The 27,409-nt window shown below is 44.9% G+C and overlaps 1 protein-coding gene across 1 annotated transcript; it reads right to left on the minus strand.

The window, feature by feature from the left end:
- Nucleotides 1-688: 688 nt before the first annotated feature.
- rasl10a (RAS-like, family 10, member A) lies at nt 689-19,236 on the minus strand. Its single transcript, XM_041836375.2, has 3 exons — nt 18,174-19,236; nt 8,326-8,450; nt 689-3,152 (listed from the first exon to the last, which is right to left on the minus strand). The coding sequence occupies exons 1-3, from the start codon at nt 18,387-18,389 to the stop codon at nt 2,879-2,881; spliced, it is 615 nt and encodes a 204-aa protein (XP_041692309.1). The 5' UTR covers nt 18,390-19,236; the 3' UTR covers nt 689-2,878.
- Nucleotides 19,237-27,409: the final 8,173 nt, after the last annotated feature.

Genomic DNA, 27,409 nt, shown 5'->3' on the forward strand with positions numbered 1-27,409 from the left:
GTACTGCCATGTGACGCTGCTGTCAGGAATTCCTGACTTCAGTCCTTCTGCGATTGTTTTATTTTCTATACGAAATGACCTATCAAAAAGCAAAGACTATCTCCTTGGATTAAATTGGATAGATACTGATAAAACTTAATGGATTGTTTTGCTATATAGCTGAGATATTGGAAACATTACAGACACTAAATATACCTGTGTGTGTACATTTTCATACATGTTCAGTATCAGTAGCAAGTGTGTTGTGTGAATTTTCTTAGAATTTCACTCCAGGGATTACTGTGGTTTATTTTTTACACTCAACATGCAAAATTAGTCTCCACTGATGCTGACATTTAGCAGATGAAGAACAATGTATTTATATAGTTTTTTTAAGTTTAATCAATCATATTTGACCGTGGGAAATATTTGCATTATAAATCCTGGCCCCTGGCCTATGCATTTACCAAAATAGACGCACGTTTCACTAAATATATTATAACAACTTTATTCCACACGGTGGCGACATTGTTACATTTATGTGAAGTCGTGTGGAATCACCTCTGGGCATCTGGAGTGGCATCACTAGTGGCAGTGTTCTGGGCAACAACTGAGTCATTGAGATGAGGCATAATCAGAATGAACTATTATTAGTGTATGAATAATGAAGTGAATAAAAAAAGATTGACTAAGAGACAAGAAGGCCGGTTATTGTGGGCAACACGTTTAATTTTACCATTGTCAAAAACAAAACAGCTAACACCTACTATTAAAAAAAGGGGGTGTTTCTGTTAGAAAATGTAGCCCTTGATGTTGGAACACATGACACACTCACACACACACAAACAGTCTCATTTAAATGGATGGCCACTCATGTTACTCGAGAAATGACCATTGCTCTCAGACGCTCAGATGCTACATAATCTTTCTAACTATGATTTCAGTAAAATGGAGCCTGTGCACACATACACACACACACACACACACACACACACACACACACACACACCTCTCAGCTGCTTTTGACAGTCTCCGATAATAACCATATGCACACAGGTAAATAAATTACAGCAACACAATCACACCAGTGCAATTAAACCCTGACCTGCTGGCTTGGCAGCAACAACATGAAAATCAATTATGCACATACATAAGTACAATACAGGTACTCATTTTCAGGGCAAACATTGTCACAGGGTGTCTGCAATCATAGGACACATTTTTACCACATTCTCAAACAATATAAATATCTTGCACAATTCAGACACTGCTTTGACATTTCCAGAAAGTCTTCTGTTTGTTTAACTGGTAGGATGCCAATATATTGGAATGCCCTGGGGGTGTATGATCTCTCGTGTGTGGGGGTCTGGGTATATCCAAGAGCAGGGAGGTTTAATACATTCTATGTGAGGCATTCTAGACTTGTACAGGGCGTCTGTGGTTGGATACAGCTTGTCGTGCTGGTCAAGGTGCTCTGCAGCTTTATTGCCCATAACATAGTCGCTACCTCTTTCTGTTTTCCTTCCATTGCCCTTCTGTTTCACTAACCCTGCCCATCAACCTGTGCTTAACATTACAAGCATTTTAAAATCATCCCATGTATTCTCCAAAACCACACCCCCTGCCTACTATCCCTGCATTACATTAAATATCTGTGCCACTGCCTCTTCACGGGGTATATCCCCTCTATATCCAGTCTCTGCAGGTTCCTGCAGGCACCAGAGCGCCATTGATATAATGTATTCATCAGAAGCACACAGACAGAGGAAGACGGGAGGGAGGGAGGATTGAAGTCCTTCATCATGATAACGACTGCAGTGCTTTTCTGATGCAAGAGAACCTCACGTCCTCCTCTAAATAATATACTTTAAATGAGAAGAGTGAGTGACAGTACTATACTTTTGTACCAGCACCTCCAATCAGTGAATGTTTGTTTACCTGGAGTGCAAGGACAATTCCTGAACAAGAAATCAAATGGTTTAGTGTTTAGGGGGCATTTTGGAGAACTATGGTTTCTGCTGCTGCTACCACTAAAAGAGGATGTGCAAGTAATAAACCAAGAGTAAGCCATCCATCTTGTTGACTCACCCACATTTACCACACAACCCCTTTAACCTTTCCTACTGTCCATCTATCTTTGAATAATGCAATTTCAAGTATGACAGCCAGGGCATTTATCTACCTCACATGACACTGCCTCACATTTAAAAAAAGGAAGACTTTTAAAGAAGTTGCATTCTTTCCACTCACATGTATGAGACTAAGCTAATATGGAGAGAATACCCAGTCATGTCGGTAATGGTACTTATTCCCACTAGAAGCACACAGTCCCCAAGCTCTCAACCCAGCAGACAACCATCAGTATGAGGAGCTGTTGCCTTGCAATCTGGGGAGCTCAGAGCCACACCTGGTGGTGTGGTGATAATTGTGTGGGTGACCTGTGACCAGAGCTGTGGAAGTAGATGTTCTACTTCTCTAAATCCATTGACAAAACCACTTCTTCATCCTCCTCCTCTTCCTCCTTCCTCTCAATGGGAACATTGTGACAGAACTGGAGTGTTGTGATAGGTGATAAAGATGCACGTCTAGTACAGGGACAAAAGTCAATCCTAGTAGCTACAGGATACGAGTCAGATAAACCTCATATGAAAATGAGCTCAGTAAAGCAGGAGGCCTCGGGGTGATTTCCAGCCATTTAGATTTAAGTCTTCTCCGTATCACCATTCCCCCTGAGGTGTGACTGAGGCTCCTATGGCTCTGACATAGGAGGGAAGGAAATGCTCCGGGGTGAAGTTTCCCCTAGTTATAGATTCCCCTCCCTAAATCCTAACCTTTACCATTAATGGGGAAAATCCAAAACTGGGGCAACTTCACCCTACACCGGAGGGAGACCACTGGGTCACATGACAGTGCAGCGGTTCCTCTGCAGCGCCCCTTGTAGGCGGATCCCAGGGGTGTGGTTCTGTTTCATGCCACGCCCCACAGCAATACCCAGCAGCTCTTTGAAGAGCAGGACCACGTGCCAGTTGAACTTGGCAGAGCACTCCACATAGCCACACTTCCAGGTCTTCTTGACCAGCACAGAGACGGCCCTGCGAGGCGTGAAGCGCTGACGCTGCAGGTCTCTCTTACTGCCCACCACAAGGATGGGAACCTCACTGCTGCTACCCTCCCTACAGGGACAGGGAGAGGGATGGAGAGAGAGGGAAGACAGAAGAAGGGGGGGAAGGAACAGAGAGAGAGCAGAGGGATAAAGCTGAGAAAGAATTGCAATCAAACAGGCATACTGTGATTAGCTAACAAATATGTGGTCCAACAGCTGCAGAGAAATCCCAGCCACATAATCCTTATTCTTCACACATCCTGTGTTTGAATACGGATTTAAAAGTGACTGCATTGATGAAGAGTCTTTTGGTCCGTGAGTAAGTGAGCCTTCTCACCCTCCCCCTCTTCGTAACATTGTGAAGGTCAGTAGTGTGACAGGGAGACAGGAGACACCTTCTTCCGGAGAGGTCAATGGGTGTTTGTGTGTGAGGATTACTGCAGTATGAGTGTTTCTGTACATGTGGGGGCTTGTGTAGTGTCTGCCCACAGCCGCAGTGTGTGTGTGTGTGTGTGTGTGTGTGTGTGCCTGTGTGTGTATGTGTCTATAAATGCCACTATAGAACGGTGTGATGTGTGTGTGCTGATTCCTCTGACTGGATTGGAGGTGTGTGGGGGTGGATCAGAGCATTAGGGCCCTAGGGGCCTCCCTCCACACTCTGTATCGATAGAGACTAAATGTTGAGGGAAATGTTTCTCACAGCACATTGGATTGTGAAGATGTATGGCAGGCTGCGAGCTGGGCTAAAGCAGTGATGGCTCAAGTGAGTCTGACAGTAATGCTATTGTGTACAATAAGCTCAGACATTGATTCACTGCTAGCAGGTTGAGTTGCAAATGCAATGTTTCAATGGAAGAACACAGACAGACACACATACACAGACGTACAAAGACCCCCCTCCCCTAAACACAAATAGATTCATACAAAGACAACGTTTAAAAAAAAATAAGAATACAAAGGGAAATGGATAATAGTAAACACCTTGACCTACAGAAATGTTCCATTTCACTTTAGGATTCATATATCTAAGATTATCCTGCATCTAATTGAAATGTGATGATGACTTCTGGTGGACATAACTTAACACTTCCATATAAACACAGTCCGAACTAGCTACTCCAACACCAAGCAAGCATCTGCTATCCTCTCAAATACCCATTCAGGCCTGAAGGTCTCTGAAGCAGCGATTTAGAAGATTGTGTGTGTGTGTGTGTGTGTGTGTGTGTGTTTGTATGAGCTGTCGGAGTCTTAATGACATCAAAGGAAGGCAGCTATGGGCTTTTGGGCAGAAAGCAAACACAGCCAGAAAACTGACAAGGCAGGGATTCTGGGCGAGGGATCTATCAGTCTCTTCTCCCTCCCTCATGTCTATCAGTCTCTTCTCCCTCCCTCATGTCTATCAGTCTCTTCTCCCTCCCTCATGTCTATCAGTCTCTTCTCCCTCCCTCATGTCTATCAGTCTCTTCTCCCTCCCTCATGTCTATCAGTCTCTTCTCCCTCCCTCATGTCTATCAGTCTCTTCTCCCTCCCTCATGTATATCAGTCTCTTCTCCCTCCCTCATGTCTATCAGTCTCTTCTCCCTCCCTCATGTCTATCAGTCTCTTCTCCCTCCCTCATGTCTATCAGTCTCTTCTCCCTCCCTCATGTCTATCAGTCTCTTCTCCCTCCCTCATGTATATCAGTCTCTTCTCCCTCCCTCATGTCTATCAGTCTCTTCTCCCTCCCTCATGTCTATCAGTCTCTTCTCCCTCCCTCATGTCTATCAGTCTCTTCTCCCTCCCTCATGTCTATCAGTCTCTTCTCCCTCCCTCATGTCTATCAGTCTCTTCTCCCTCCCTCATGTCTATCAGTCTCTTCTCCCTCCCTCATGTCTATCAGTCTCTTCTCCCTCCCTCATGTCTATCAGTCTCTTCTCCCTCCCTCATGTCTATCAGTCTCTTCTCCCTCCCTCATGTCTATCAGTCTCTTCTCCCTCCCTCATGTCTATCAGTCTCTTCTCCCTCCCTCATGTCTATCAGTCTCTTCTCCCTCCCTCATGTCTATCAGTCTCTTCTCCCTCCCTCATGTCTATCAGTCTCTTCTCCCTCCCTCATGTCTATCAGTCTCTTCTCCCTCCCTCATGTCTATCAGTCTCTTCTCCCTCCCTCATGTCTATCAGTCTCTTCTCCCTCCCTCATGTCTATCAGTCTCTTCTCCCTCCCTCATGTCTATCAGTCTCTTCTCTCTCCCTCATGTCTATCAGTCTCTTCTCCCTCCCTCATGTCTATCAGTCTCTTCTCCCTCCCTCATGTCTATCAGTCTCTTCTCCCTCCCTCATGTCTATCAGTCTCTTCTCCCTCCCTCATGTCTATCAGTCTCTTCTCTCTCCCTCATGTCTATCAGTCTCTTCTCTCTCCCTCATGTCCTTTTCTCTTTTACTCTCTATTCACCCTCTATCCATTTCATAATGCATGTCCTGTCATGGGTCATAAACAGACAGCTCTACTACGGACCAGTCACCCAGCCAGTCAGTCAGCCAGCCAGCCAGCCAGCCAGTCACCCAGCCAGTCAGGCAGCCAGTCACCCAGCCAGCCAGCCAGTCACCCAGCCAGTCAGCCAGACAGCCAGTCAGTCAACCAGACAGCCAGCCAGTCACCCAGCCAGTCAGCCAGACAGCCAGTCAATCAGCCAGACAGTCAGTCAGCCAGCCAATATCCAGTCAGTCAGTCATCCAGTCAGCCAGACAGACAGCCAGTCAGCCAGCCAGCCAGCCAGCCAGCCAGTCAGCCCGCAGCCAGTCGATCAGCCAGACAGTCAGCCAGTCAGTCGACCAGACAGATAGCCAGACAGTCAGCCAGTCAGTCAGTCAGTCAGTCAGTCAATCAGCCAGACAATCAGCCAGTCAGCCAGCCAGCCAGTCAGTCAGTCAGTCAGTCAGTCAGTCAGCCAGCCAATCAGCCAGCCAATCAGCCAGTCAGCCATACAGCCAGTCAGCTAGTCAGCTAGTCAGCCAGACAGTCAGCCAGTCGCCAGTCAGCCAGTCAGCCTGCCTGCCAGCCAGCCAGCCAGCCTGTCAGCCAGCCAGCCAGTCAGTCAGCCAGTCAGACAGCCAATCACCCAGACAGCCAGACAGTCAGCCAGTCACCCAGACAGCCAGACAGTCAGCCAGCCAGTCAGCCAGCCAGCCAGTCAGCCAGCCAGCCAGTCAGCCAGCCAGCCAGCCAGCAAGCCAGTCACCCAGCCAGCCAGTCAGCTAGTCAGACCATCCAGGACAGATCAGGACAGCCTGGCAGGACATCAAGCTTTTCACACCTGCAGCTCAGGAGGAGCAAAGTCTAGTACATGTGGAAGGGATGGTGCACTGCAGTTTAAAGGCAGGTCACGTCACAGAGCTGCAAAGAGGTGAATCTCTTTAGAGCTCAACAAATGAGGGCCATTTATTCCCCTATCAATATGCACATGTATGCAGGTGTAGAGGCCTGCAGTCTGAATGACAGGAGATGTCTTTTGTCCTTTTTTTATTTTTGTCACGATCGTTGACACATGATGAAGCGGACCAAGGCACAGCGTTGAAGGTGAACATATTATTTATTTAGAATGATCACACGATCAAAACAACAACGATAACGTGACGTCTACGGTATAACACAAACCAAATCAGAACAAGATCCCACAAAGAATAGCTGAAAACAGCCTACCTAAGTATGGCTCCCAATCAGAGACAATGAGCAACAGCTGCCTCTGATTGGGAACCACCCTGACCAACATAGATCTATATGATCTAGAACAAAACCCAAAACATAGAAAACACAACATAGAAGCTACCCCGAGAAACTAAACATAGAAAATCCACACCCTGGCTCAACATTTCAGAGTCCCCAGAGCCAGGGCATGACAGTACCCCCCAAAGGCGCGGACTCCGACCGCGCCAACAGAACACCACAGGAGAGGGACCGGGTGGGCACTCTGCCTTGGCGGCGGATCCGGCTCTGGGCATGATCCCCACTCCCTCTCTAACCCCCCACAGTACCCCTGGTCCGGTCTGGCCCTGCTGGCCGGAGCTGGACTGACCACTGGTGGAGCGGATTGCTCTAGCTCCGACGTGAAGCATCTGACCGGTGCGGACCAGCCACCGGTGGAACAGGCGCGGCCGTGCCGGACTGACGACGCACACCACTGGCTTGGTGTGGGGAGCAGGAGCGGGCCGAGCCGGGCTGTCGAAGCGCACCCCTGACTTGGTGCGGGGAACAGGCACGGGCCGTGCCGGACTGATGACGCACACCACTGGCTTGGTGTGGGGAGCAGGAGCGGGACGAGCCGGGCTGTCGAAGCGCACCCCTGACTTGGTGCGGGGAACAGGCACGGGCCGTGCCGGACTGACGACGCACACCACTGGCTTGGTGTGGGGAGCAGGAGCGGGCCGAGCCGGGCTGTCGAAGCGCACCCCTGACTTGGTGCGAGTGGCAGGAACAGGCCGGACCGTACTGGGAACACACACCACTGGCCCTACGTGGGGATCAGGAACAGGCCGGACCGGACTGGCAACACACGCCAGTACCTCTCGCCGTGCCTCTACAACCTCCTTCCCCCTGGTGACCAGTGACTCCCGTAACCTGGCGTCCTCCTGCTGTCCCGTCGTCCACGGCGTTAGCCCCCCCCTAAAAAATTTATGGGCTTCACTCCTACCCGTGGCCAAGGCCTCCATCCCTCTTGCCAGACTCGCACTCATCTCCTCCCACGTCCATCCTCTCTCCTCGTCACGCTGCTTGATCCAGTCGAGGTGGGATCTTCTGTCACGATCGTTGACACATGATGAAGCGGACCAAGGCGCAGCGTTGAAGGTGAACATATTATTTATTTAGAATGATCACACGATCAAAACGATAACGTGACGTCTACGGTATAACACAAACCAAATCAGAACAAGATCCCACAAAGAATAGCTGAAAACAGCCTACCTAAGTATGGCTCCCAATCAGAGACAACGAGCAACAGCTGCCTCTGATTGGGAACCACCCTGACCAACATAGATCTATATGATCTAGAACAAAACCCAAAACATAGAAAACACAACATAGAAGCTACCCCGAGAAACTAAACATAGAAAATCCACACCCTGGCTCAACATTTCAGAGTCCCCAGAGCCAGGGCGTGACAATTTTACACACATGACTGCTGGTCTTCCGTGGCGGTTAATGGGTCTCTCCACAGGTGTTTTAACTAGTTGGTCCATGTGTGTCACTGTGTTGTGGTGTTCCCTTACCTGTGCTCCACGATCTGCTGGCGGATCATCTTGACGTACTCAAAGCTCTCCACACAGCAGATGTCATAGACCAGGATGTAAGCATTGGCATTACGCACCCCTCTGCAGCGTAGGTCCAGCCATTCCTGACAGAGAGAGAGACAGAGAGAGAGAGAGAGAGAGAGAAAGGGGGGAGAGAGAGAGAGAGAGAGAGAGAGAGAGAGAGAGAGAGAGAGAGAGAGAGAGAGAGAGAGAGAGAGAGAGAGAGAGAATGACAGACATCACTACATCACTCACCCACTACAGACACACAAAGATCAAAAGATAGGAAGGATATTGAAGACATATTTTTTAACTTGTCACTGACTTGACAAGTGAAACAGATTTATAAATTATTTATATCTCAAGACCAAAATAAAATATTCAAATGGCATGTGTTCTGCTCCCACATCTCTCCTACAACAGCGCGGCTTGTGAGGATAGGAGTGGTTTTACCAGGTTTTTTGTAACAGAGGTAGCCACAGATGACATTCAATTATTCAAAAGCTGTCAAGATGTTTTGTTCTCTTCATTCGGTTGAAATTGAAATAGCGTAGAGTCAAATAGGTTTTTAAGACAACTTTGAGTCAGTCAGATAGATAGCCCTGGTGTAAAGCAGACTGAAGCCTTAAAACATGTTGTCTGACTCTGCCTGCCTTGTGCATAATGCAAGCCCAGCACAGTGCTCTGGGCTACACATGGCTGAGGACAGAAACAGAGAAGCAGAGCACTGGCAGAGGTCCAGTCTCCTGTCAAGCATAACACTAGGAACACATTGGACCCACGACACTACACTGTTCAGCCCTGCTGTACGCACTGATGGGAGGGATAGTAATGATTTGCTAACAATAATTAAAACACACAGCTCAATGGGAGTGATTTAGTACAGCCATTAAGATAATTGCTTCAGCCATGACACAGTGACCCAATCTCTTCCCTCCCACTCTCACTCTTTCACTCTCTCTATGTCGCCAGCTCTACCGACGTGAGCTGAATCTACAAGTAGTTCTGTTAACTGGGGGAGGGAGAAGGAGAGATGGAGAAAGAGGGGGGAGGGAGAGAGAAAGGGAAGAGGGTGATTGGGGAGGGAGGGATGGAAGGAGAAAACCGAGAGAGAGAGAGAGAGAGAGAGAGAGAGAGAGAGAGAGAGAGAGAGAGAGAGAGAGAGAGAGAGAGAGAGAGAGAGAGAGAGAGAAGCAGAGATTAAAGAGCAGCAGGTGGATGGACGGGAAGGAAGGGGGAGGGAAGGGAAGGAAGGGGGAGGGAAGGGAAGGGTAGAGCGATGGATGGATAAACAAGGTGTGAACATAAGCCCTGGCCTGAGCCCCACCAGGCTGCCAGGCAGTGGGTGGAGGAGTGGGCGAGGTGGCACAGGGCACAAGCATTTCCCATCACTCACCTCCAACACCAGCTTACTAAACAGACAGTGAGGAATCAATACAGCAAGGAGATCTGAATATCATTGCAGTAATGTGAATCAACAGGATAACACTGGAGGAGTAATCTATGTGTGTTTCTTCTGTAGATAAGCCTAAACAGGGAGTTTGTCAATAAGTAATTTTGGTGGGGAATCAGATGCAAACGGAAGAGACGAGAGTGAGAGAGAGAGAGAGTGTGTGTATGTGTGTGTGTGTGTGTGTGTGTGTGTGTGTGTGTGAGAGAGAGAGAGAGAGAGAGAGAGAGAGGCAGAGAGTGGGAGGGAGGAGATTGGGTCACTGTGTCATGGCTGAAGCAATTACCTTAATGGCCGTAGAAAATCACTCCCATTGCGCTGTGTGTTTTAATTATTGTTAGCAAATCATTACTATTCATCTGGCCGCTGTTTGCCCTCCCATCAGTGCGTACAGCAGGGCTGAACAGTGTAGTGCCGTGGGTCCAATGTGTTCCTAGTGTTATGCTTGACAGGAGACTGGACCTCTGCCAGTGCTCTGCTTCTCTGTTTCTGTCCTCAGCCATGTGTAGCCCAGAGCACTGTGCTGGGCTTGCATTATGCATAAGGCAGGCAGAGTCAGACAACATGTTTTAAGGCTTCAGTCTGCTTTACACCAGGGCTATCTATCTGACTGACTCAAAGTTGTCTTAAAGACCTATTTCACTCTTTCTCTCTCTATGTTATATCAAATCAAATCAAATTGTATTTGCCACATGCGCCGAATACAACAGGTGTAGACCTTACAGTGAAATGCTTACTTACAAGACCTTAACCAACAACACCGTTTTAAGAAAAATAAGAGTTAAGTAAAAAATGGATAAGTTAAAAAAAGAGCAGCAGTAAAATAAAATAACAGTAGGGAGGCTGTATACACGGGGTACCGGTACAGAGTCAATGTGCGGGGGCACAGGTTAGTCGATGTAATTGAGGTAATATGTACATGTACATGTGGGTAAAGTCACCAGGTCTACCGACATGAGCTGAATCTACAAGTAGTTATGTTAGCTGGGGGAGAGAGAAGGAGAGGTGGAGAAAGAGGGGGGAGGGAGAGAGAAAGGGAAGAGAGTGATTGGGGAGGGAGGGATGGAAGGAGAAAACCGAGAGAGAGAGAGAGAAGCAGAGATTAAAGAGCAGCAGGTGGATGGACGGGAAGGAAGGGGGAGGGAAGGGAAGGAAGGGGGAGGGAAGGGAAGGGTAGAGCGATGGATGGATAAACAAGGTGTGAACATAAGCCCTGGCCTGAGCCCCACCAGGCTGCCAGGCAGTGGGTGGAGGAGTGGGCGAGGTGGCACAGGGCACAAGCATTTCCCCTCACTCACCTCCAACACCAGCTTACTAAACAGACAGTGAGAAATCAATACAGCAAGGAGATCTGAATATCATTGCAGTAATGAGAATCAACAGGATAACACTGGAGGAGTAATCTATATGTGTTTCTTCTGTAGATAAGCCTAAACAGGGAGTTTGTCAATAAGTAATGCAGTAATGGGGCAGAATCTGAGAACAGATGATAATCGATGTAAGCTGTAATGATGACAATGGTAACATATCCATGTCGACAAGGAATAATGGCCTTCATTTAATTTTTAACGCACCACTGCGTTTGTGTGTGTGTGTGTGTGTGTGTGTGTGTGTGTGTGTGTGTGTGAGAGAGAGAGAGAGAGAGAGAGAGAGAGAGAGAGAGGGGGGAGGGAGGGAGAGTCTCACACATACAGTAGGTCTGAAATATAATGAGGGTGATCAGCCATGGAGGCAAGCAATGTGGCACCGAGGTCATTACACACAAAGGTGGGAGAGAGTGAGAGAATGAGGAGGAAGACAAAAAAAGACATGAAAAGAATGTACCACGTAAGGAGATTCAATTCTATACATTTCTGCTGTTATTGCCTTTTCTCCCTGCGGATTGATTCAATATTTTTCCAGGAGGAATGAAGGGGGATAGGGACCATAGATTACAGATCATCAGCATTCCTCTACCATCTCTCCTCTTTCTGACTCAGTCTTTTCTGCCCTCCAGCCACCCCCATTTTCTATCCATCAATTCCTATTTCCAGAGAGTGTTATCTCTTTTTACTGTTTAAGCAGCACACATGATCACATCCGTCATTACAGTAGGTATTTTAAATGCACCCCCATCTCTCTGTGTGCTAAAAATTGAGGCCTGCTAGGTGTTTTAAATGCACCCCCATCCCTCTGTGGGCTAAAAATAGAGGCCTGCTAGGTGTTTTAAATGCACCCCCATCTCTCTGTGTGCTAAAAATAGAGGCCTGCTAGGAGTTTTAAATGCACCCCCATCCCTCTGTGGGCTAAAAATAGAGGCCTGCTAGGTGTTTTAAATGCACCCCCATCCCTCTGTGGGCTAAAAATAGAGGCCTGCTAGGAGTTTTAAATGCACCCCCATCCCTCTGTGAGCTAAAAATAGAGGCCTGCTAGGTGTTTTAAATGCACCCCATCTCTCTGTGGGCTAAAAATAGAGGCCTGCTAGGTGTTTTAAATGCACCCCCATCTCTCTGTGGGCTAAAAATAGAGGCTTGCATCCTCGGCTCATATCTCTTTGTCATCCACATACTATTTTTAATGTGGAGGTGGAGCTCTGTACATAGAAACGATGGCAACACTGCAACTCACTATTCCACCTTCTCACACCTGTAGGACAGAGAGTAAGAGAACAACAGAGAAAGAGAGAAAAGAGGAAGTGGAAAGGAGCTATATAAAGTAAACACACATGGAAACTGCGCGTGTGTGTGTGTGTTTATGTGTTCTCCAGTTGGCCCTTTGAAAACTCGCAAAACTTGCAGCTCAGCCTGCTCCCTTCAAGTGCCGAACAGAGCAGGTTTCCCTGACAACCCAGGTCCTTGGTCACTTTTTTACAAGGCTGTGATGAAGCTGGTATCCCACTGCTCCCAAAGATAGCAGGGTAATGGTGTCCGATTAAAGCTCATACAGCAGAGAGAATAGAACATGGTCATGAAGGGTTATACCTGGAGACATACCTCAGACACTGTTCAAATGTTAATAAGACATCTTCTGTCCCTTTGGGATTGAGCTTCTCATGACTTATTGACGTACTGTACACAAGGGAGACAGACCCACATTATACCTGTGAGTGTTTGCAGGGTTTATTAGCATTGGGGGTCCTCTGGGGGTTTAAGATGGCATTGATCTGTCGTCTCCTCCAGCTGCCTGACTCTGATGATAGCGCCTGCCTTTTAACACACACACATATCTCCGCCTGCTCTGCCAGTGTGTGTGACAGAGCCTATCTGCAGAGGCTGACAAAGGGCCAAGAGAGCATATCCAGAAGAAAGATAACATTTTTGATTCATCCGATGCAATGAACAGTAAAAGCGATACATTTATTCCATATACACTCAGTAGCCAGTTTATTAGCTACACCCATCTAGTACCGGGTCGGGCCTCCCTTTGCCTCCAGAAAAGCCTGAATTCTTTGGGGAATGACAACGTTGCTCAATTGGTATCAAGGGACCTAACCCAACAGGAACTGGGATTCGTTGGATCAGGCAATGTTTTTCCACTCCTCAATTGTCCAGTGTTGGTGATCGAGTTCCCACTGGAGCCCGGTGGGGTCATCTGCTGCAATAGCCCATCCGTGACAAGGACCGACGAGTTGTGCATTTCAAGAGGCCGTTCTCCACGTCACTTTTGTACTCTGCCGTTATTTGCCTGTTTGTGGCCCGCCTGTTAGCTTGCACAATTCTTGCTATTCTCCTTCGACCTCTCATCAACAAGCTGTTTTCACCCACATTACTGCCGCTGACTGGATGTTTTTTGTTTGTCGCACCATTCTCTGTAAACCCTAGACACTGTCGTGCGTGAAAAGCCCAGGTGGCTGGACGTTTCTGAGATACTGGAACTGACGTGTCTTGTACTGACGATCATACCACGCTCAAAGTCTCTTAGGTCACTCGTTTTGCCCATTCTAATGTTCAATCGAACAGTAATTGAATGCCTCAATGCCTGTCTGCCTGCTTAATATAGCAAGCCACGGCCTCGTGACTCACTGTCTGTAGGAGCGAACCATTTTGGTGAACGGGGTGGTGTATCTAATAAACTGAGTATACATTATCATAGTAGGAGAGAGAGAAGCAAATGGAAACAGAGAGAGAAAGAGAAAGCGAGGGAGAGAGAGAGAGAGGGCGAGAGACAGAGCGAGAGAGAGAGAGAGAGAGAGAGAGAGAGAGAGAGAGAGAGAGAGAGAGAGAGAGAGAGAGAGAGAGAGAGAGAGAGAGAGAGAGAGAGAGAGAGAGAGAGAGAGAGAGAGAGAGAGAGAAGTATGTGTGGAAGTCCTGGTGATATGATCCAATATCAGAAGATGAACAAATCTGAACGGGATCCGCTGTCAGGCTTAAGTCCATCTGTCATCACATCCTATCGATAAACTGTGACAGATGCCCTGGGAATGCAAACAGCAACAAATTAAAAGAGATAGTGGTGTCTGTCCTTCCTGCCTAAAGAGACCTAAACAAGTAAACATCCTGAATGATGGACCAGAGCCAAAGTACAAGTACTACGTCCTTTATTGCATGCACTTACCTAACAGAAATCCCTGGGCCCCTTGCATAAACATGGAGGCGTACTGACGCACATCACTTTATTCACCATCTTCATCCCCAGGTACCATGTTGGGGAAGAGGAACCTCATTTAGTGAATCTGGATTTCTATGGTGGCCATTAGACTCTTTCTAACCTATCTAATAGGCTGCAGCAGCTCCACTCTCATCTCTATTAGTCTCTCTATTCCCTCAAGTCCTTCAGCAGGGCACTGTGCTTTAATCCAATCAGCTCCAAATAAAATGAGAGTAAATCTCAATCGGGTCCCTGGGTCTGTTCTGTTCTGGTTCCAGAGCGCTCTGTCCTGTGATGTTGGCCCAGCCAGCCTCCACTCTGCAGACCACCATGCTCCTGGCTCATTAAATATGGAAGTAAAAGAGGAGAGGAGAGCGGGAATGCCTTACCACCCCTGTCACAGCCAGTAAAGGAAGACCAGCCAGCGTGTTCAGAGGCTGGGCTACAAAACAGAACACAGAGGACAAGAGTAAGAGATGCTAAGGCTTCTGCTCTCAGAGCCATTCCTGAGGAAATTAACTATGATAAATCTGTCTGATAGCAGTGCTCTTGTTGCACTCAACTAATGATTCCCTGGCTGTACCTAAGACAAAGTACTGGTACAGCCTACAGGGAGGAGGTGAGGGATCTGGGAGTGTGGTGCCAGGAAAATAACCTCTCACTCAACGTCAACAAAAAAAAGAAGATGATCGTGGACTTCAGGAAACAGCAGAGGAAGCTCTCCCCTATCCACATCGACGAGACCGCAGTGGAGAAGGTGGAAAGCTTCAAGTTCCTCGGCGTACACATCACTGACAAACTGAAATGGTCCACCACACAGACAGTGTGGTGAAGAAGGCGCAACAGCGCCTCTTCAACCTAAGGAGGCTGAAGAAATTTGGCTTGGCACCTATAACCCTCACAAACTTTTACAGATGCACAATTGAGAGCATCTTGTCGGGTTGTATCACCGCCTGGTATGGCAACTGCACCGCCTGCAAACGCAGGGCTCTCCAGAGGGTGGTGCGGTCACCCCAACGCATCACCGGGGGCAAACTACCAGCACTCCAGGACACCTACTTCACCCGATGTCACAGGAAGGCCAAAAAGATCATCAAGGACAACAACCACCCGAGCCATTGCCTGTTCACCCCGCTATCATCCAGAAGGCAAGGTCAGTACAGGTGCATCAAAGCTGGGACCGAGAGACTGAAAAACAGCTTCTATCTCAAGGCCATCAGACTGTTAGCACATCAGCACATTAGCACATTAGAGGCTGCTGCCTAGATTGGAAATCACTGGCCACTTAAAAAAATGTAACACTAGTCACTTTAATAATGTTTACATATCTTGCATTACTCATCTCATATGTATATACTGTATTCTATACTATTCTACTGTATCTTAGTCTATGCCGCTCTGACATTGCTCGTCCATATATTTATTTATATATTCTTCATTCCATTGCTTTACTTAGATGTGTGTGTATTGGATATATGTTGTGAAATTGTTAGATATTACTTGTTAGATTTACTGCACTGTGGGAGCTAGAAACACAAGCATTTCGCTACACCCGCAATAACATCTGCTAAACACGTGTATGTGACCAATAACATTTGATTTGATTTGATTTGATTTGGTAGAGATGTCCCTGTCTGTGTTGGTTAGATACTATATACAGATGTCTTAAACTGGACTCCCTGAAGAGGATGAGGCTGTTATCTACATATCTCTACCATTCCTACCATTCAACCAAGGCCAGAAATTCTCCATTTAAGTATTCAACTGTTGAAAGATATAACTAATCTATAGGCAGACATAATGAATCATGGTGCTGTAATGTGTGAAATGAAGCAACGATGCTCATGCAGCATTATGCAGCATTATGTATGCAGCATTATATATGTAGGAGTCAGAGAACAGATGTGCAATTTACACATTTGTATGTGACGAGGCACCTGGGGGATGTACTGTACACACACACACACCTCGCAGACTCTATAATGTGATCCATCCTGTCTTCTCCCTGCTGTTTGCACTTGCCAGACTGCTCTAATAATGGTTAAGAGGCATTCAGCTGAAGAAAGAGCAAAAAAAATCAGATTGATTGTGTTGAGGCAATAGACTTTAGACAATATAGCACACTGCAGATCTCTTAACACATACTGAGAGATAGTTGCCATATTCTCCTCTTTTCTTTCTCTCTCCTTTACACAGCTAGAATCCTAAATTCTCCCCTGCTTTCCTGCTGGCTCTGCCTGGTTGTGCCTGGCTGGGTTGAGGCTGTCCACTCCTCAGTGTGTTGGATCTTATGTTTACAGGAAGCACTGTGCATGCCCACTTCGAATTCAGAGGGCTTTCTGTTTGGCTGCACTCTCTCCTCCATGGCCTGATCTAATTTTCTCAGTGGCAGCACACCTGTGCTGAAAAATACAGTTCTTGCAGCGGAGGCGAAGGCCACAACGCATTCCCTCAGCAAATGACAAAAGCCTGGTAACTATCAGTAATATCTTTGTTTCATGCCAGTCCCAGTCAGCTCCGTAGTAACCTTGGAGATCCCCATCTAGAACCCCAGCAGCCAGTTCCAGGGAGGGAACAACGGACAGGCTTCCTGTGGACCAGTGAGGAGGTCAAGAGAGGTGTGTGAGGGTGTCATTAGACATTCAGCAACACCCTTAAGCATGAATACAAGCATGTATGCACACACAGACGTATCTAATATATGCATGTGTGTCTGTCACTCATTTAAGGTGAGGACAAGGAGATACAGATAGAGCAGGAGACTGGTGCAAGTGCTGTCTGAAAGCAGAACAGCTTTGAAAAAATAGATTGAATTGATCAAACCACTGGCTGTCAGTGGAAAAAGCGCTCAACTGCAACTACGGTGCTTCATCTGACCTTCGTTTCATCTGACTCGCCAGGGCATATCTATGGAGCTAGAGCTTACTGTATAAGGTCACTAAGAGAATCTCCATGTCTGTTTTTACTCATTTAATGCATTGGTCATTATGTTGGAACATGCTGTGTTTTTTAGCAGCAGCAAGTTCAACCATTTGCCATCTATTCAGAGTTTATGATTCAACGTGGAATTGTAGCACTTATTGCCACTCCAAACACTTGAATGCTACTTTATGGGCTGTGAATATGTGTGCCAGCTCTAACAAAGTCAAAGCACATCTGCTTCCAGTTCCCTCCTCTGATAAGAGCACACATCACTCCCCTCAGACCTGTCAGGAGCCAGGCAGACAGTCTCCATCACCCAGGCCAGGTTCAGGTGCCCTGAGGCTGGGCAGCTGGGTGTCCTCTGGTAGCGGTTCTAGGAGCAAATAGCCAATAATGACTTACTTATGGAGTCATAGAGGCAGAACATATGGATCAATTCAATATTACATAAACATTCCTCTTTTTGCCTGAGGGTGGCAATATCATGTAGTGAGGAGTCCAGAAAGAGAAAGAGAGTGTTTGTGTTTGCGTGCGTGTGTGTTTTAAAACACCAAATACATAAAGTAGCCTATAGCCTAGGCTTACCACTGAAGTAATAAATCAAGTCTCCATAGCAACTACTGCTCTAAGGGGCATCTGATTAAGAAAAAAATGTAACGGACGTATTTTGAAGAACCGCGCGATGGTAATGTTCCTGGGCTCTAACTATTTGCGGGAGGCCAAATAGGTTCTGACAACCTAAGGGTAAGTTAAAGACAATGAGGCAACCACTTATCACATATCGAAATGATACCCTTAAAGCCTAGGATATATTTTGAGCCCAATAAGAGAATGCTATTATCTTTCCTCTAAGTGAAAAACCCAAATAGAAAGTCACTTTCTATCTTACCTGGCTCGAGCTTGAGGGGAATGACGAAATTGGCGGGACATCCAAAATCTTCAGGTCGTACATGTTACCGTTCAAAATAACAGAGGGTCTGTACACATACCTGGTTCGGGTTGGAGTGTAAACCTCTGAAAAGTCATTATAAATAAATTGACGGATTATGGAAGTTTTCCCGACTCCGGGAGCTCCGATAACAGCGATACTTAGCGTCTCCACCATTCCTGGAACATCAGCACCATGGACAGCGACCAAACCAATTTGCTACTCGACAAAGATTATCCTAGCAGCTCTCTTGTATCCAGGAAATATTGCTGCTGCTGCTGTTCCGACACAGATCAAAGCCCACAGTTATTTTACATTGAAGTAAACACTTTCTGCTTGCTGCTGCCCAAAAATGTAACGTTAGATATGGCTAAACCTTATAATTAGGAAAAGAAAGGTCAAAACAGTCATCCGTCGTCAATGTTTTTAAATTAAATGATGGTTATGTTCCAATCTCTCTCACATCGAAAGACAAATAACGTCACTTGAGCTTATTTCGTTTAATAGTCCTAAGAAAAATCACTCCAAAATTCGATACCGGGTTGGGGATTTTCGCAACGTCTCCACATTCCATAGGGAGAAACTGAACGCTAATCTTCTGGGGAACAACCCCCCGCGCCGTCGTCCTCTAGGAGGGAGCGCAAAGTCCGTCCTCGTAATTTCCACAGAGACATAATCTCACTCACTGTTTGAATTGTCTCAATATAAATGAGCCCATTATTGCTTTTCTTACGTATCTTCAGGCTGTAGAATTATTCTCTCCGCACCTCTTACTCGTCTCCAGCCGATGCACCAATACGACTGACTCCTTGCGCTCACCAAAGCCTTGGAGAGGCACTCTAACTCACCAGCCCGGTAGCTACAGATATATTTCCACGTGCTCTGAAATGAGCATAATATGCTCTTCACGATGTAAGAAGGCACAGCTAATAATTTAGGTGAAACGATCCAAACACAGAGACAAACGACCAACTGCTGCATAGGCATCAAATGAATGTATCTCCCCTGCTCACTGGTGTGTCTGTCGATATGGTGCGCGTTCCCTGTGTGTGTATGTGTGTGCGTACGTGCGCACGTGCCTAATTGGATGTGTATGCTTTTGTCATCTTTTAACGTTTATTTACGTGCGTGTTAATCGTGACAGCCGTGCCCAGGTTTTGTGTAATGAGCTACAATTTAGAGGTCAAATACCTGAAATGGAACCACGAATGATGTAGCCTAGAAAATGGACATTGACGTGTCGTGCAAAATTAATATTTCAATGTTTCCTCCTGGACACACAATCCTCAAAGGAGGCTCCCATGGAGACAGAATGTTTCATTTACACTTCCTTAAAGCGCAAGACTGACGCACAATTGATTGATGGGGTTCCTAAAGCTAAGGGATGGGTGAAGGATGGGTTCCCATCAATTGCAATACCTTGAGTGGCAATTAAGGTGTCACATATGATTAATGATACTATACCATTAATATGATGCACAGCCTGTATACTTACCTGCTCCTAAAACAATGGTCATAAAATGAATGCTTATTTTGCTCTTTCCTATTCAATTGCGACATCTAGACTACCTGTCTCAAGAGCTCTGTGTGTACTCATTAGCTATAGCCAAGCAATACTTACATATTTAGCCTACAATAAAACCCTGCGTCATCACCATTTGTTTGTCTGTATGATTTCACCAAAACGAGCGGGGAGAGTGACAATAACCTGCTGCCATTCCAGTGACGCATGCAGTCAGAGTGAGAGGCTGACTAAATGGGTGCTGGTATAAGCGCAGTGTGCGCTTGTCGCATTGACCAATTTTAACTCACCCTCACCTCATTGTTAAAAGCAAGCTGTCTAAAAATATATTTTGAGAGGTTGGTTGCTGAGGGGATGACATATAAACAATCCAAACAATATAGTGAGGTTAATGTCAAGCCCCAATGATGTCAAGGTCATGCAATCAATCAGTCAAAGTATATCGATCAACCTACACAGATTGGCATGCCAAAACAGTTCCTCACAATTACCATAAGGGAAGACTATGAATGTGTCCAACATAATCTGTGCAATCAATAGAAATTCATGCTGCAACACTTATTTTAAAGTTCATGTGCATCAATGTTTTTATTATTCTGGAACTTTATTAGATTCGCAGTCCTACCTGGTGACAGGTGTAAAGGAATATTAACTTTCCTTCAAAGCGTTCTAGGCACTCGTTATAAATAATGCAGTTGTTGATATGGTGAGTTGTTAGAACCCCTGTTGATTAAGGTTAATCCACCCTACTGGCCATCAGTGTTCCCAAGGGGTGGGCTTTCTTTTGGATCCTGAGCAAAAGCTATGATCTTCTTGGGTTACAAGAACACCATCAAAGCATTAGTTAGGTCAAAGTGAAAATCAACAGGGACCACTGTTTCACATGTCCTCATTCAGTGACACTGAGTGGTGTGTGGATGCCAGCCATAGAGAACATTACATTGCTTGTTACTGCCAAAATCATCTAGGGGCTCTATTCAATCCTTTCAGCGCTAAAGCCCAATTGAAATATATAGGCAATGTTCCCGCGTTGGAGGAGACTGCATTCACGGTAAACGCTGCATATTTCAGCTCAATCAGAAATTACATTTACATTTCTATCACCCAATCTGTAACGCTTCAGCGATACAAATTGAATAGAGCCCTAGGTATGGCACCACTCCACTGAGGGCATGCCACATATTGATGATAACAGAACCACAATATTAGACGATAACCTGATATCATTGCAGTTCAGGAAACACACAAAGCAGCTATGATGATAAGGGAGAGTTTTTATTCCATTATTTAAAAAATAGGAATGAGGCACTCAACAGCATTGAGTGTTTTTTTTAGGCACTGAACAGCAACAGAATGTGTGTTTTATAAACCTTAAACGCACACGCGCACGCACGTACAGATACATATTCATAATAGAATATGCATAAAATGCATCCTCCAGTTTAATACCCTCAAACACCAAGCTAGGCATACCTATTTTCAAAATAGGCCATCATCACTGTCAATCGTGAATGAGGCAGTTTGGAACTCGGTAGTGAGTGTCGCAACCGAGGACAGACGATTTGAGTCCCAACAGCAGTCCCAACACCTTACCACTGTTACACCTGGCTATCAGCAGAGCCTTGTCTGGCAGCGAAACAGTTCATTCTGCCTCATTTACTGCCTTTTAAAAAAACATAACTGATATGGCTGACTTGCTTAAACAAATGTGGTTTCTACTAACAATTGAGATGAACAAACTATGGCATAAGGGGATGAGGAGCAGATAAGAGGCAATCTGTAATTTCGATTAAGACATTAATGAGCGAGCTAAGATGGACGTAGTCAATATAACTATTTGTTCAGCACTTTTGAAATGTACAGGGACAGAATTCAGAACATGGGCCGTTCTTACAGTATTCTCCCTGTACACCAAGTCAGAACCGTAGGATAAATAAAGGGGGCATATAAGCAGACAATGAAAGCTCTTACAATATTCGATGATGACATTTCTCTAAAACAGGCTATAGGCTACATGTGCACCACCAAGTCAGAACAGTAGGCTAAGTTATGAGGGGAAAAGGGACCAAATTATTAGGGTGAGGCACATGGGCTACTAACAGCTTACTACACAACATACACTTAGTATTACTTTCTTAGCTACAGTATACATATCTCCCTGGCATATTACATAATTTATGCAGCAGTATATAATAAAAAACATTTTTGGACTCACCTTGTTGTGCTGTGCTCCATTGAAAAGTAAGGTGGCATGGCGGTCCTTCGAGGGCAAATTTTGTCATCAAACTTTGTCATCAAAGTCTGGCATTCTCAGGATTTTTTGTGCTTTCAAGACAACTGGGAACTCAGAAAAAACAAGGTCGAATCATGATGTTAGTGATCTTCAGGTCGGAGCTCTAGAAAGAGTGGCAGTGGCGACCTGTCATTCAAGTTGTTTTGGCATTAATACCTGTCACATATCAGTTTGCAAACAATGTGAAAAAAATACATAAAAAACTAATTGAGTTAATAAAGATGCATACAAACATGGTCTCTTTTTTGCTTTCTTGAGTAAGGCAGCTCCAGCCTAGCTCAGTGCCTTCTGTGGTGGTGGGGCAGCCAGCGGAAATTACGGAGTATAGGGGTTGGTAATGTTCTCTAGTTGCACCATGATTGGCTCAGTGTTCTGTCACTCATGGGGACACTACGTCACCAGAAAATCTACGGGGAGAGTTGGAAATTCAAGCCCCTTGGGTGCTGCCATAGAGTTACATTAGAAATGCCCATCCAAGAAGGCCCAAGGTCATTGGCCACAGATAAAATTACGTAAAATCACGTTATATCTACAGTAGCTTTGATTGGACTGTGTGAGGACAGACGCAGGGAGACGAGAAGCAAGTACAGGGAGTGAACATTTAATATATACAGACATGAAACAAAACACAGACAGCGTCTGGACAGGGGAAACATAACGACATTAATGCTGACACGGGGATCACAACTGAGGAACAGACAGATATAGGGGAGGTAATTAAACAGTGATGAAGTCCAGGTCAGTCCAATGAATCGTAGATGTGCGTAATGATGGTAACAGGTGTGCGTAATGATAGGCAGCCTGGCGCCCTCGAGCGCCAGGGAGGGGGATTGGGAACAGGCGTGACAGACTGATCATGTCAACATCATATTTTCTAAATCTTAGCTAGCAAGATAGCAGTCATCATCATGAATCAAGTCGACAATCTACTGGCAAATCCTTTTCAATCCTTGTCTTATGAAGATAAATTATTAAGAAAAATTATAGATAAAACATATCGGTGCTCATCGGCCATTGGGCATAAGCATTACACAACAAGTTGGAAATCGCAAATTCAACAATGAGTGGTTTGGAAGGAATCAGTGGCTAACTGCAAGCATTGCAAAGCGATCACTAGCCTGCTATTCAATGGAGTGGATGTGTGGTCCAAGTCTGGGTTTAAGGGTCTCTTTTCCAAGCATAAAAGGATAAACATTCAACATTGGCCATGCTGTCAATCCAGCATGACTTCTGTCGCTTTCAAAACAACTGGAAACTCGGAACTGAGAAATCTCAGACTTCAGTGAGTTCAAGACAACTGGGAACTCTGAAAAAAACTAGCTCCGACTGGGAAAATACGTTTTGAGAGGTCATCCAACTCGGAATTCCAAGTCAGGAACTCAGGCCTCTTCCTAGAGCTCCGACCTGAAGGTCACTAACGTCATGATTCGACCTTGTTTTTTTCAGAGTTCCCAGTTGTCTTGAAAGCACCATAAATCCAGAGAATGCTAGACATTGATGACAAAATTTGCCCACGAAGGACCGCTGCGCCACCTTCCTGTTCAAGTGAGCACAGCACAACAAGGTGAGTCCAAACATGTATTGTATGCTGCTGCATAAATGATGTACATTTCAAAAGTGCTGAACAAATAGTTGTATTGACTACGTCCATCCTAGCTCGCTCATTAATGTCTTAATCGAAATTACGGATTGCCTCTTATCCGCTCATCGTCCCCTTATCCCATAGTTTATATATCTCAATTGTCAGTAGAAACCACATTTGTTTAAGCAAGTCAGCCATGTTTTTTTTAAAGGCAGTTAATGAGGCAGAATGAACTGTTTCGCTGCCAGACAAGGCTCTGCTGATAGCCAGGTGTAACAGTGGTAAGGTGTTGGGACTTTGCAGTTGGGACTCTGCTGTTGGGACAGCTTTATGTAGGCCCTAACAGTTTGTGGGCACCGTTTGTCTACGTTATAGTCCAATTAATGTATTGTTTAGTGTTGTGTTGTGTAGTGGCTTTGCTGGCATGCATCTAAAAAAAAAAAGTTTTTGAGTTTGCCCCACCAACATTTACATGCTAAAATCGCCACTGGAAAGGAGAACAGGACCCAGTTTGTTTATGTGGCATCTGAATGCAAGGGCAAACGGTTTTGCATCGTAGAGGACCGAAATTGTTTTAGGTTGTGGCACTCAAGTGAGTGTGACTCATTGTGAAAATAGGCACTAGTAAAGGGACTTAGATGTCGCTCAGATGTTAACTAGCAATTTCCCTTCTCCTGCATGTACCCCTTCTCCTGCATGTACCCCTTCTCCTGCATGTACCCCTTCTCCTGCATGTACCCCTTCTCCTGCATGTACCCCTTCTCCTGCATGTCCCCTCTCCCTTGCATGTTTCCCTTTCTTATCCAAGACATCCTGCATGCCAGCCTCCCTTTATGTTTCATTCATGACTCTAATGGCCTTGAAGATATAATGGACTTGTAAATTGTAATGACTGTAAAATAATGTTGTGCTTTTGGAATTGTTCCCGTTCTGACTCTTTATGTCATAGACTATATGCTAGTTGAATGTAGAAATTGCAGTTGTAAAAGCTAATAATTGTTGTTATATGGCTTATTTGTTTCATATTTTGTAATTCCAGTTCGATTTTGATGAAAGTACCCCTGAAATGAATGTTGTATAATGTTATGGATATGATAGCGATTTAAATGTGTCTTCATTTTCAGGTTTGAATGAGACAATGTATTCTTTCAATAAAGTTATTGTTTTATTAATATTATATCACTTGTTTATTTATGTCTTTCCTTATCTTATGTAATACTAAATGATATTTTTAATTTGTTTTGTTGCAGATATGTGTTTGATCGGAGAACATTCCATAGAATTTGAGAAAATTCCATTGGTCACTAAAACGTCTGTAACCAATTCACAGTAAAAGGTATTTCTATTCTGATTTTAGATGATCAATCCTTACAAAATATGGAAAAGTCAATATGCTCCAAGCTTTTCTCTATCATTCTTTAGAAAGCTTTGTAAATGGCAGTTCTTTGGGAGAAAAGCATTGCTTTTCATATAAGATACACATTTACACAGGTGTTTTTTCTTGACTGATTACAATTTGATTTATGTGGTGCTATTGTATGTCCTATCATTTGAAAGAGCTGTTTCTCAGCTTTTAAAATATGTATCATGTTTTCATATAAGGTTTAACACCAGCAAATTATTCTCATTTATGCACACCGAGGTCATGGTCCAGTAACACATTTTACATTTTGCCAGGCAGGAAAGAGTTAATGATATTTATGACAGGGTTATGTGTTGGATATTTTAATCAATAATGAGGAGAGTCAAGGTCAATCACCAATCAGAATATTAACTTTATTAAAAACGTAACGATAAGGGAGCTGGTCACAATACCCACACCAAAGTGAATAGAGTGAGAGCCCACTGAGTGGAGTGAGCCTCTGGGTTATATACTATCTCAGGATAGGTTAGGATGGTGCAACATCAGAGATGACGTACAATGGTTCCAGACACTAACCCCACACATCCTGTGCCAGACCTTAGCCCCAAATACAAATAACTTGTTTTGTTCAATACTAAAAACTTAGGACATTTGTTGTTACTTAGTTTCCACCTTACTAAAAAGGGAACCAGGGGAGAGAACAATCTCCCTCAAGGCCAAAGGAGGGGGTGACTGATGCACAGACATTGTGGAGACAAGTGATTGGTTCCCCATTACTCACGCCACCCCTTCACATGATTTGCAATAGGTAAAGACACATATTCACATATGGAAACAATGTTTCCTTCTGACCTCCTTTGCAATATTCTCTTTCTGATATTCTGCATAGCAACAAGGACATGTGATAGACAAGCCTGACTTCTCCCCTCTCTGGGCCCCAGTTGACTGAGGCCCATTTAAGGGAGGAAGTGCAGCTGCCCACACCAGAGTCTGAAAGGAGACATTCTAATAACAATAGTTCAACAGTTCAATCATATAAGCATATTCTGCAGATAAGACATCTTAATTATCTATGTTACTTAGATAATTCTGATTTCTCCACCACATTTATTTGTCATTATTAAGCATTTAACATTGAACTAATGTATGCACACATGACTGTAAGTCGCTTTGGATAAAAATGTCTGCTAAATGGCAATTTAATTTAATTTTTAATTTAAACTTTGCATGATTAATGGATCTTGGAGATCTCGGAAAATACACTGTAAGTGTAACTACGCCTATGTAACATTTCATTAGATTTCGCCTTGAAAACAGTTCTCATGGGGGACACAAATCCAAAAATAATATAGGCCTATGCCATTGCAAAATCTAATGCTTCTATTCGAACATTAAAACTTATTCTAACTGAAAGAGTCACCTTATAGTCAGTCCTACTGTCATTAAAGTATAGCCAGCCTACTTGTTGGATGAATTGGATGCATATTGGTGTCTAGCTGTAGGCTAGTTGTCTAGTGATATTGTCAACCATCATCAGCTGATCCAGAAAAGAAAAGAAATATTGCAAAAAAAATGATAAAGCTAAATAAATGGTCTACTACTTCTGGCCTAGGATGGCACGGAGAACACCAGTACCTGCGCACACCTGAAGAACAACGCAATGAGCGCTCTGAACAAATGACTGACAAAAGCAAACATTGATAAATCAACAAATAAATCTAATGCATTTGGAATAAAGGTCATTTTATCAAGGACATTTTGGCGAAAATGATGACGAACAATGGAAAATCTATACGTACAGGAGCTCAGCTGAGGCCGAAATTCAGCACTACGGAGTGGACAGCATCGCCACATAGAAATAAATGGTTTAAACCACGTGTCAAACTCATTCCAAGGAGGGCCGAGTGTCTGCAGGTTTTCAGTCCTCCCTTTTTCAGTCCTCCCTTGTACTTGATTGATTGATGAATGAAGGTCACTAACTAGTAAGAAACTCCCCTCACCTGGTTGTCTAGGTCTTAAACCAAAAACCAGCAGACCCTCCATGGAATGAGTTTGACACCCCTGGTTTAAACCATGTCAGAGAGGTGGGGGCGTTCGTTTCATTTGGAAGCTTTTATTTTCATATTGACCACTACATTTTAAACAAATAGAGAATAGTCAATTAGCATTATTTAGAGACCCTCCCAAAGTTGGACTTTTGTTGCATTTAGGAGAGTTAATGTCTCATTCAGGGTAACGAGCCCGCCCGGGTCCCCCGTTATTTGCACGTTTCTCCACAGGCTGGTCCATGTCCTGTAGTAGCCTATACTGTGTGTGGTGCTGAGGAATATGAATTTATCTAAGTTCTTCAACCCACTGCTGGTAAGACTGAGTGCAGTTCTGCTAACAAGATTTGGGTTCCAGTCAACAAACCAACCACAAAATGGAGTGGTTTAGC

The sequence above is a fragment of the Coregonus clupeaformis genome, chromosome 18 (genome assembly GCF_020615455.1).
Source record: "Coregonus clupeaformis isolate EN_2021a chromosome 18, ASM2061545v1, whole genome shotgun sequence".
Classification (NCBI taxonomy): domain Eukaryota; kingdom Metazoa; phylum Chordata; class Actinopteri; order Salmoniformes; family Salmonidae; genus Coregonus; species Coregonus clupeaformis.